The 12260-nt window shown below is 42.5% G+C and overlaps 1 protein-coding gene across 1 annotated transcript in view; it reads right to left on the bottom strand.

Annotated features, from left to right (window-relative positions):
- ANO4 (anoctamin 4) overlaps positions 1–9076 on the bottom strand; it is a 135050-nt gene extending 125974 nt beyond the window's left edge. The window contains exons 1-2 of the mRNA XM_081927933.1: positions 8986–9076; positions 736–1174 (exon numbers count right to left, since the gene is read on the bottom strand). Of these exons, the coding sequence (XP_081784059.1) occupies positions 736–964 (229 nt within the window). The 5' untranslated portion in view covers positions 965–1174; positions 8986–9076. The remainder of the gene's footprint in view (positions 1–735; positions 1175–8985) is intronic.
- Between the last annotated feature and the right edge of the window lie 3184 nt (positions 9077–12260).

Here is a 12260-nt window from a genome sequence, read left to right as displayed (position 1 = left end):
GCAGATCTCCTTGCAGTTATGAATGTTCCTTGGACTATATTCACTAATAAATTATTAACAATCAGAAATGCAAAATAATAGGGCAAGTAACCCTATCCTAAACCGTAGACAGCAAAGCAAAATACAATGACAAAGGTGAGTGATATACGTTGCACGTTTAAAAATTAACTTTTAACTATGCTGACAGAGATGTAAAGAAAATAAGGAGTCCCCAGACATATATGTCCAGAGCAATTCTACACATATTTACTCAGAAGCACTACTGTATTCAATGGGCTTACTCCTAGGTAGGTGCATAGAATGCTGCTCATTGTCACTATGAAATTCCCATGATTCTAGCATCTCACTGTATCCCTCTGAAACCCCCACATGTGGATGCAAAACTATAATTAATTCTTCCCACCTCATTTAACTGAAGCAAGTCTATCTGTCATATCCATTCACAGAGACCCTCACACTGAGGGGGTTTCAGAAAGGCACTCAATCAAGATGAGTTCCTACAAGTGGAGAGAGGTGGGGATCTTTCTTCCCACCGAAGCATGAAATACAACCTATCTAGCACAAAATTCCCCTAGGAAATATGTCCACAACGACCACACATCCACACAGGAATCATTTTCAGTAGCAAAACAAGGTAAGAGCTCCATTTGCTTCTCCCAGTCGCAACTAGTAAAGTGAGCAGAGCACATTTCAAACGCAGTAAGCTTGTTTCTATTTGTTTGCTTGTTTGTTTACCATATTCAGCTAGCGAAGCCTTTCTGCTGACTTTCTTGGCGGGGCTGTTGCCAGGGGTACAGAACATCGCCAGGTCTCTCTGAGATGTCTGTAGGTCATCCCCCTTTGCTGCCTTCCGGATAGGTCCCATTTTGAAGCACCTCTGGTCCCCTGGACGTCTACCTGGTTGGAGTTTCCTTGGTAGGTTCCAGTCTCTTTCTCCAAGTGGCAAAGTACACAGGGGCCACATATTAAACAAAGAGCCTCTCCGTTGAAAGTTTTTTTTTCTCTCTCTCTCTCTTTCGCTCAGAACTGCTTGGAACAACTGGAGGTATTTTCCTCCTTCAGCAAGCAAGGTAACGTGTGCCCTGCTTTCCTTTCACGTGATGCACCTGACTACTGCTGCTGCTGCTGCTTCTCTGAGTCAGATCTCTTACAGCTCTCAGTAAGGTGCTCTGTTCTGGATTGGAGGGGATAGGAAAGCAAGCGACTTAAATTGACAGCTAGATAAATAGATACAGATATATCTTTAAAAAGAACAAGAATCCTCAAGCAAGAGCCTCACTACAAAATATCTTCCCCAGAACAAGGGACTTTAAGTAAACATGATCATACTGACATGGGGTTCCTCCAGATGACATGTTTACTGACCATTCATCCTGATTTGCTTGTGCAAATCTTACATGGAAGTATTCATTCTGATTTGCTTGTCTGGAGATTGTAAAACAATCAGCGTTCAATTCTGATTATGCCCTTCTGATTTGTGAGGAAGTTATGCATTTTACTATCAAATGATTGCTACCCACACTTTCTAGTAATAATAATAATAAATAATAAATTTTATTTATATCCCGCCCTCCCCAGCCGAAGCCGGGCTCAGGGCGGCTAACAACAATAATACCGTACAACAGTACAACACAGCACTCTAACACTCTAGTACATTTCCCCCAATAATTTCCTAACTGCAAAAAGTGGAATTGTTGCACCAGAATGCTTTAATCCACTTCAATTGCACAAACCTAAATTCCCAGTATGTAATTGAATCCTTCCTGGAAAATGGTGACAATCTAGAAGTGATTCCCCACCCCACCCCACCCCTACACCTAAACAACAAATCCAGAACAGGCTTAACAATAAGCCATGCAAGCTGAATTTTTGCATAGATGCATAAGCTGCATACACACTGCTGTTTACTTTGCATCTGATCTACTCTTACCACTGTTTTGGGAAGTTGTATACACACGATGTCAGCTACAATCCATATCTGTCTTTTTCCTGTCATTTCTTAGGAAACATTGCCTTTTGACGTTCTTTTCCCCAAAGCAATCATTTGCAGATGTGAAATAGCTTTCACAGCATCCATGCTTTCACATCAGACATTATCCCAAACAAAATGGCTTCCAATGGAAGAGCTTTGTGTAGTCAAGTTAAGAGATATGGTAAGAACAGAAAAGGAGCCTGCTGAATCAGGCCAATGGCTGATCTAGGCCAGCATCCTGTTCTTACAGTGGCCAACCAGAAACTTGAAAGCAGGACCTGAGCACAAGAACACTCTCAACTCTTGCAGTTTCCATCAACTGAGGGTATTCTGAAGCATACTGCCTATGACTGTGGAGGCAAAGCATAGCTTCTATCATGGATAGTAGTCACTGACAGACATTATCCTCCATGAAGTTGTCTATTCATGTTTTAAAGCCATCCAAGTAGAAACACAGAGTTGAACGGGAGCCTTGCAGTCCAACCCTCTCTGCTCAATGCAAGGAATCCAGAGCTAGCACATCCCCAACTGAAATTACCCTCTAGAGACTTTGTCCCATTGTTGAGTAATGCCAAGGAATGTAGATATATCTGTGATGTAATGTAATGGAAATGTGAAAAGTGCATTTTCTTCGTCATACACCAAGCAGATTAAAAATGATCTTATATGGTTCTCATTTAAACTTTCCTTTCATTGCACATATAAACACTCATCACCAAGTACATAAATTTCCAAAGCAGTAAAGCTGTTATTCTATTACAGTTAGCAAAACACTGCATTCTCCATTTATATTGTTTGCTTCCATTTTTAAAAGATCTATTTTTGCAAAACATCTATTTGAAAGATTCTGTTCTTTTATTGGCTAGGAAGCAGCTGCTAAGTGACCTGAATAGAGAAAACAATTGGGTTTTATGAGAATTTTATCAAGCAAGTCAGTAAGATTAATTCTGTTTCTTCCCCATATGACATTCCAACTGACTTTTTCTTACTGCTTTTAATGAATAAATAGTTTACAGGTGCACATCTATATACCTTATGAAACATATCTGCCATTGCATTCTATTATGAACATGGGAAGTTCTAGAAAATATCTCAAGACCTTAAGGGTATATACATTCAACACAGTAAAGTAACCTATATTTTCAGATCATTCCCCTACAAAATATAGCACAGTTCCACACATCCAGAACGCAGTTTCATTTCATCGAGGAATGTGGAACCTGAGGCTTTTTATATGTTATTAGATTACAACTCTCATCATCCCCAATCATTCACTGTGCTGCCTGGGGCTGACATGAGTTACAGGCCAACTATGAAGGGAAGTAGGTCTGCTGCGAAGAGACTATTGGAAGACAGAGAAAGCGAAGAGAAAGCAATAAAAGGGGTCTGGCCCTCAACTCCAGAGATGAGTCAGTAAGAGGGAAAAGAAGAAAGGAGAAGGAGAAGCCGTTGCTCGGATAGTATAAAAAAAAGAGTGAGAAACTGAACTGTCCAGAGATGCTAAGTATAAACAAACAAGAAGTACAAGCCTCCCCCCAGCAGATTCTCTGAAGGTAAGAGTTCACCAGAGGGCTCCAGGCAGTGCTTCTTTTCTTTAAAAAAATGATTAAGGGTACAGTGGTACCTCGGGTTACATACGCTTCAGGTTACATATGCTTCAGGTTACAGTCTCCACTAACCCAGAAATAGTGCTTCAGGTTAAGTACTTTGCTTCAGGATGAGAACAGAAATCATGCTCCAGCGGCACGGCAGCAGCGGGAGGCCCCATTAGCTAAAGTGGTGCTTTAGGTTAAGAACAGTTTCAGGTTAAGTACGGACCTCCGAAACGAATTAAGTACTTAACCAGAGGTACCACTGTACTCTCATTTTGACTCAAGAAAATCACCATTTTATAATTCAAATGGGGAAAAATAAATACAGTAAATGGACAAAAGTACAAAGATTCACAAAATGTTTAGGGGTATGTGTACCCCTGTGTCCCCCCAGAAAAAAGCATGGTTCCAGTTTCTGAGGACTCCAGGCACCTTAGGAGCTGGCAGCTATATTCACCAAAGCCAATAGGCGGAAGACTATAGTCAGAGGGCTCCATCATAATCAGATATACCTTCGTGCCCTGCTTGTGACATTGCCAGAGGCATCTGCCTGGCTACTGTCAGAAACAGAATGCTGATCTGGATAGACCATGGATGGGTTTGCGTAAAAATGAGTGAGATTTACACTTGCAAGAAGGTTCCTTTTGACATTTAGTAGTATTGCTTCATTGGACTCCACACTTTTACATACAGTGTTTTCATTCCATCCAAAACAGTCTGAATACAAGTAATGGCAGGTGGTGGCACAGAAGTATCAGTGAATGAGAAACACTGGTAGGCTCTGGTTTTGACAAATCTTTTGAGGACAGGAGCTCTGCATCTGCCACATCCACCAAGAATTCCTGGTGTAAGAGGCAAGGAATCTCAAACTGGAATGCTAGCAACAGGACACGGACATCTCAGACTATGGACACATTAGTGGCTTGAAATTCAGCAAGGCCCTTTCCCCTCACTGCATTTCAAGTTGTATTTGCACCTTGTTAATACCGTATTGGCCTGAATATAAGCCTCACTTTTTTTTCCAAATTCCGACCGTGAAAAGGTAAAGTGCGGCTTAAATTCACCTTACAAAAATTTGCTTTTACGATATCGCTGCTGAAACAGACATATGGTAAAATGGAATTGGTGTGAGTGCCTGCAGAATTTTAAGGGAGCTGCTTATATACAGGCATTGTCTTTTTTTCTCCCCCCGCCCTTTGAATTGTAAAGGTGTGGCTTATATTTGGGTCCAGCTTATATTCGGGTCAATAAGGTAGGTAAAAGGTAAAGGACCCCTGGACGGTTAAGTCCAGTCAAAGGTGACTTGGAGTTGCAGTGCTCATCTCGTTTCAGGTTGAGGGAGCCGGCATTTGTCCACAGACAGTTTTCCAGGTCATGTGGCCAGCATGACTAAACCGCTTCTGGTGCAATGGGACACAGTGACGGAAGCCAGAGCGCACGGAAACACTGTTTACCTTCCCGCCGCAGCGGTACCTATTTATCTACTTGCAGTGGTGTGTTTTCGAACTGCTAGGTTGGCAAGAGCTGGGACAGAGCAACAGGAGCTCACCCCGTCATGGGGATTCAAACCACCGACCTTGTGATCGGCAAGCCCAAGAGGCTCAGTGGTTTAGACCACAGCGCCATCCGGGTCCCATGGTACACCTTGCTAACACACCAGAGATGAGGCAGTGATGTCTTCTTCCAACATCTATTATCTGCTTGGTTTCCCTGTACCTGCCCCCCCCCCCACTCAAAAAACCCTCCTATTCATGAAGCTGTCATCTGCACATGCACAAGGCTGTCTCAAATGTACACACCTCAGTTTAAGTGCAAAGTGAATGTGGGTTATGTTTTCAAATAAGAGGAAACTGGTATAAGGGGAAACACATCAGACAGCAGAAACTACAGGATATAGATATAGATATTGTGGCTATCATCATGTGAACATGGTTTCAAACACCAGCCATGAGGGCAGGGGAGCCAGAGTAAATGGTAATATGTACACAGCAAAACTTCCCAAGACAATTTTCTGCTGTCTGCTATGCTGCAGCGACACCATTGCAGAGAGCCAGAAGGTGGTATTGCAACAGTCAGCTTATCAGAGGACAAGAAGAGACAGATATTGTTCCACTTTGACCTATAATGCTGCTGCCAGATCTAGAATGGCCCCGCAGGCTAAGCGACTATTATCATGACTGTTTATTATTATTTACTCTATTTATATAGGCAACTCAATTAACATAGGCTCTCTTGGCTGAAAGAAATATAAGATGCTGATATTAATGCAAGTCCCCAAAAATAAAGGGCAACATGAAAACTGCTATTGTTATGCAACAGAAAGGAAGAGGCAAAACCAGTTAAGAATCTATATTTGAAGGTCACAATTTTTTTCCCCAAAAGCCTAAATGGATAAAAAGCTGTTCATTCACCCGGCACAAAAAGGCAGGGTGACTTTTCTGCTGTTAGGGTGCCACCACTGAGAATGGGGTGCTCATCTGACAGGCACAAAAAAGCAAGCCCTTAGTATCATTGCCCGCTCATGTGGAATACTCTGCCAATACAGATTCAACAGGTGCCTTCTGTTTCAACTTTTAAATGCCTGCTGAAAACTATCCTATTCCCTCAGGCTTATGAAGGCAAATAAAAAGACACCTTTCCTTAATTTTTAACCGAATTTAGATTTTAACCTTTAAATGTGGATTTTATTGGATGGTTGTAAATTGCTCTGATATTTTTTAATGAATAAATATAAATAATAAATAAAGAACCTCTCTCTTGTCCCCTCTTCACCTCTTGTTGCTCAGGCAGAAGCGGAGCTGCAATCTCCCCAGCTTGACCACTTGTCTTTCTCCAGATCATAATTCCTGGCAGTGAGAACACACCAGTCTCTACCAAACTCACATCATGCTCTTGCACATTTAAAAAGCAGTGGCTCTATTGCTAGCAGTGGCCAATTTGCGAAGAATCAAAAGGCTGGCCCCACATGCCTGATATCAGGTGCACTTAAAGCACAAAGGTCTACATCCTACCCAAATCAATGCAAAATCCCCACTTTCTTTAAGATTGCACCCAGGTCTAATATCAGGAGACAATGAGGAAGCCAAAACTGCTTAGCATGCTTTCTAAAAACTTGCTGCGCTCGTTGCTCAGTTTTGACAGCAGCAATAAATACTTTCAAGGTACTTCAAAGGCTCAATTTCATAGCGCGTACACAAATACACATAATTTATTATGGTCCCGTTTCACGGGTTCTTGTAGAATGCTGGACTCAGCAGAACTGAGCTGCTATTAGACATACTATTCATCAGAATGACACTCCATGGTAATTAGGTTTTTCCAGCTGCAATCACGTTGGCCCATACAATGGACTTCACAGCATCTGTATTTTTGAAGGGTAAACAACAACGACCACAGTTCTTGCAACCTACAATCCATAAATAGTTATTTAAAACCAAACACTTTATGCACAATGTAATATTGAATCAATACTTTTATTGGCATTTCTAAAGCAACTAGTGGCACTCGCCCTGTGGAACACCCTCCCACCAGATGTCAAAGAGAACAACAACTACCAGACTTTTAGAAGACATCTGAAGGCAGCCCTGTTTAGGGAAGCTTTTAATGTTTGATGCATCACTGTATTTTAATATTTTGTTGGAAGCTGCCCAGAGAGGCTGGGGAAGCCCAGCCAGATGGGCAGGGTATAAATATATTATTATTATTATTATTATTATTATTATTATTATTATTATTAACCACTTTTAAAACTATGAAATCATAGAAGGATCATCTAGTCCAACCGTCTGCAATGCAGGAATTTCAGCACACAGTCACCCATCCAATTTGAAACAATACTGGATCCTGCTTGGCTTTATAAATGTGCCATCCATTTTGTTGCAAATAACACAAAATGAATGCCTTGACTGTACAAAAAAGCCAAATTGATAAAAGGATCACAGCCCAAACAGCAGCAATGATTTGTTATTATTGGAGCAGCTCCAAAAACGCAGCACCTTCAACTGGAGTCAGGAACTAATGATCGGCATGGAGCTTGCCTCTCATTTGACATACTGAGCTACAGATGTTGGCCTTCGCTGTGGAAAAACCTTCAGGTCCTGGACTGACTCCTGTACTTCATGAAGTGGGTGACAAACAAAACTAGGATTTCAAAGCGGATGTTAAAAATACACATTGTGGTTGTCAAGAGTGGATGTAATTAAGGTATGAACTGGTGTGCTAAGATTGCTAGCCCTTTTCTCTCAAATTGCCATCCTTTGTTCATATATGAATACATCCAGATGATGCCATTGCCAAGTTGTTGCAGACTAATCTGCAACAATTGAACTGTTTAGCTGTCCCTTGTTTTTTTCAGACTTTGCATGGCAGGGTGGGCGGACTGGGGATTAGTTTTGCAAAATACCTGTATTCCAACATCAGCTTGCAGGGACCCTGTTACTTTAACTAAAGCACTTCCTGACTGCAGATTAAATTCATTTTATTGTTTCCAGTTGCTCTGCTATTTGCCCTTTTTGACTGGCCTCTCTGAATTGCCCCAAAATTAGTTTCTGAGCGACTGGAGGGGGAGGGGCTTTAACTACCAACTATTACTCCTCCTACTAGGAAAACAGCTATTTGTATTTATAATAGTCAAGTTAAATAGGAAGTGTTTAATTACTAAGCCAGGATGAATTTTAACTTCCTATATTGTATTGTGAAAGGCAATCAGTCTCACAATCACAAATCTCTATTTCTCCATTCCATACTTTGTGGTCTATACTTCAGATGAATAAAAGGATATAAAGCATATAGGAAAGAGGAAAGTAGGGTGTGCGCTTTCATGTTGCAAAGGACTTAACATTGAAGCCAGTTATTTATTTATTTTCTCTACCAAACAAATTTCCTAAAATAGGAATATGACAATACAGTGGTACCTCAGGTTAAGAACTTAATTCGTTCTGGAGGTCTGTTCTTAACCTGAAACTGTTCTTAACCTGAAGCACCACTTTAGCTAATGGGGCCTCCCGCTGCCGCCGGAGCACGATTTCTGTTCTCATCCTGAAGCAAAGTTCTTAACCTGAGGTAATATTTCTGGGTTAGTGGAGTCTGTAACCTGAAGCGTATGTAACCTGAAGCATATGTAACCCGCAGTACCACTGTAATAGTTTAGCATAAAGGATATATTTAACCTGCAATCCAGCCACTTGGGCATAAGTACCATTGAAATCCAAAGGATTTCCTGCCAAGTAGACATGTATAGGATTGCAGTGTCCACACACTGATTTCTGAAGACAATAAAGATGTAGGAAAATCATATTACTTCAGTGACATATTTCTAAGTTCACCACTAGAGGTCCCCAAAGTACTGATCAACTTTCAAAAGGGAGAAGTACTGTAAAAGCGTAAGCTCATTGCACATACTGTACCAGTTCCTTACTTTACCTCATGCAAAAATCCACAGGCAGGGAGGCCTAAGTGCTGAAAAGCTTATGGTGCAAAGCAGGGCTGGGGAGAGGGGAGCATGACAAGGCAATAAGAGGACCAGATAGAGCCCCAGGTGACCACATTTAGCCCTAATGCTCCCCACACATAAAAGGTCCCGATTACTTCTCCCGGACTCCACCCCTTCCTTAAGGACTGGAAGACCTTAAAGTGGCAGTAGTTTTTCCTTGGCCAAACATTCCGCCTCTTCTCAGATACAGTAGTACCTTGGTTCTCGAATTTAATCAATTCCAGGAGTCCGTTCGACTCCCGAAACCGTTTGAAAACCAAGATGCGGCTTCCGATTGGCTGCAGGAGCTTCCTGCACTCAATCGGAAGCCGCATCAGATGTTTGGCTTCCGAAAAACGTTTGCAGACCAGAACACTTACTTCCAGGTTTCGGCGTTTGGGAGCCGATTCGTTTGGCAACTAAGCCGTTTGAGAACCAAGGCACCACTGTACTTAAATAGAAAATAATAATAATTCAAATTAGGCTAAGGTCACAGACTAAATGCCCAGCACTAAACACAATATATGAAACAGCTGGTTTCCATGTATATCAGGGTATTTGTTGTAAACAAAAATTGCCCTTTTCCCTTATGGGGTATCCAAGAGCCCATATAGAGTCCTTACATAGGTTCCCTATTGGTAGGAGAGAATAACAGAGGCCAACCAGAGAATATTGAGAAGCAAAGCAGCTAAGCTTGATCTTTATTGATCTGTTGCAACAGGGTGCTCCCCTCACCCACAGGAAAGGAGGAGGAACCCAGAACAATGGCGTGCAAGGCCTTATAAAGACTTTTGAAATTGCCACCCTGTAGCTCAAGACCACCCCCAGAAACATCATACATACATCACAGAAGGGGTGTAACCTAAGACCACCCCTCAGATACATCATACCTACATCACAGAAAAGGTGGTCTAAAACAGAAATTTGAATGTTGTTTTTCTCCTGTCGTTGTTTATCTCCTGTCTGGCAGGTTACTTGATTGGATTGCCTGGGGAGCCTGGCCAGTCTTTTGTAATGATAAATACTTAGTTCCTGGGCCAGGTCACAGGCTCACACCCTATTCATATCTTAAATGTGCCCTTAAGACAGGATTTGTGAGGAAAGAGACAATGGGGAGATTTCCCACTTTGACCTTGCAGAGAAAACATTTGCTCAGTTTAGGAATCAAAATGGTTCCAGGTTGGTCTTCCTGTGATCTATGTAAGTGCTAGGTTGGTAACTTTTGAACATTACCATATATCTAAGACCTCAAAATTCCTATCACAATTTAAGGTGGGAATACAAGGCTACTTCCAGATCAACTGTCTTGTATATTTCAGAATCTCTTGACAGATTGTGATCTAATTCTGAAGGGTTAGGGTGGGTCTGGGGGGGAAATCAGGAGAAAAACTTCTGTTTTGGGGGGGGGGGTCAGGTGACATGGTATACATGTTTAGCCCATTTCAGTGGCTGGCATGGCTAAATATTCCATCCTCAAGTACTGGGGTTATTGGCATCCATTCTCTCCCCACCCCCATGGCCTTTCTTTTTCACCATGAAAAACATGATTTGTTTCTTACATACTTTAATCATATTATACAAGTATACTGTAAATTTCAGTAGTTCCTTGAGTACAGCAAGAACACAGGAAGCTTTTTGGTGTGTCCATGACCATATAATGAATTATTTGATTGGAAGCTGCCTTATATGTAGTCAGACCATCAGTTCACCTAGTTTGGTGACTGAATGGCAGAGACTCATCAGGATTTCGAACAGTGCTCTTTCCCAGCCTTACCTGGAGATGTCAGGATTTGAATTGGGGACCTTCTTCAAAGAAAGCAGATGCTCTGCTGAGCTAAAACCCTTCCCCTTAGCTATACAAGGGGATGTTCCCATTGTCTTTGGTAGTGGCAAAGCGTGTTCTCCTTCATGGAGAGCACGTGTTGCGGTGGGGGCCGCCAGGACACTCCAAAGTTGGGGGCAGGCTAATTGATCGTTGGCCACTGATGCGATTGGGGCTTCCCTTGTTGTTGGGAAGAAGTTAATGTTGCCATTTGTTGATTGGCAGCCAGAAATGCTAAAACTTATTGCACGAGGCTAGGGCTTCCTCTTTTCTCCCATGCATCGGATTACCCGTCCCCCCTCCCCTAGAATTAGGGTTGTTCGCTTTGACCTTGCTATGCCTGTCATGGGGTCATCTGGCCCGGTAGGAATTTTGTCCATCTGGCTGATTGGCTGGGGCCATTTGGTTTTTGCCTACTGCATAGCAAATTGTCACAACTTGTAAGGTTGCGGTTAGGCATTGGTTTTTGGTTTGGCTGGTTGAGGGGCATGGATTGGCTGTGCCTGCCCCTCTAATGCTGCTGCTGCAAGGGATTCCGTTAAAGGAATTGGGGGCTAACTATTGCTTGTCCACTCTGTCAAGGGGGCTCGGGCCATAGCAATGAGCTCCTGGTTGCATTTGGGGAGGGCTGAGGGCAGCTCCCCTGCTCCGTCACTACCCCCAAGTGTATTCCCCTTTTCTGACTTTCGCATCCAGTGCCTAAGCAACCACTCACATTTTTGTATTTTAATAAAGTTGTGGCCAAAATTATGCCAAAAACCTTAAACAAAAATTCTGTGTGATATGTGAGTTATTGGGGTGGCCCTGGGGACCTCGACACGCAAATATATCTACATACACAAAGGGATGAAGGTGACCCAACCAAACTGTACTAGGCAGCCAGTATGACATAGTGGCAAGTGTTAAACAGGGAGATCCAGGTTCAAATCCGCACTCAGCCATGACAGTCACCACATGATGATGGAACAGTCACCTCCTTTCAGCTTTATCTATCTTACGGGGCTGCGGTGAAGATAAAATGGGGTAGGTGACTTTGTAGCCAATGCAAATTCCTCAGGAGAAGGGAAAAATAAAAATGTAGAAAGACATTTGTTAAAGGCCATTTCTGAACGAGCCCCCCCCCCCCCACACACACATTAGAACTCACACGGATCGTGGAATTGTAGAGTTGGAAGGGACCACGAGGGTCATCTAGGTCAACCCCCCTTGAAATGCAGGAATCTTTCTGCCCAATGTGGGGCTCGAACCCATGACTGAGATTAAGAGTCTCATGTTCTGCCAGCTGAGCTGTCACATGAGCTTTCCATCTTTCCCAGACTTTCAGAGGCAGCTCCATAGAGCATACACAAGCCTCAAACACCGTTGCTCAGACTTAGTAGCCCCCAGTTGCCTATAGAGAGATGT

This window comes from Podarcis melisellensis (genome assembly GCF_964234715.1).
Source record: "Podarcis melisellensis genome assembly, chromosome: 10".
Lineage (NCBI taxonomy): Eukaryota > Metazoa > Chordata > Lepidosauria > Squamata > Lacertidae > Podarcis > Podarcis melisellensis.
Note: the sequence above shows the minus strand (reverse complement) of the source record. Positions and strands in the feature narration are given on the sequence as shown.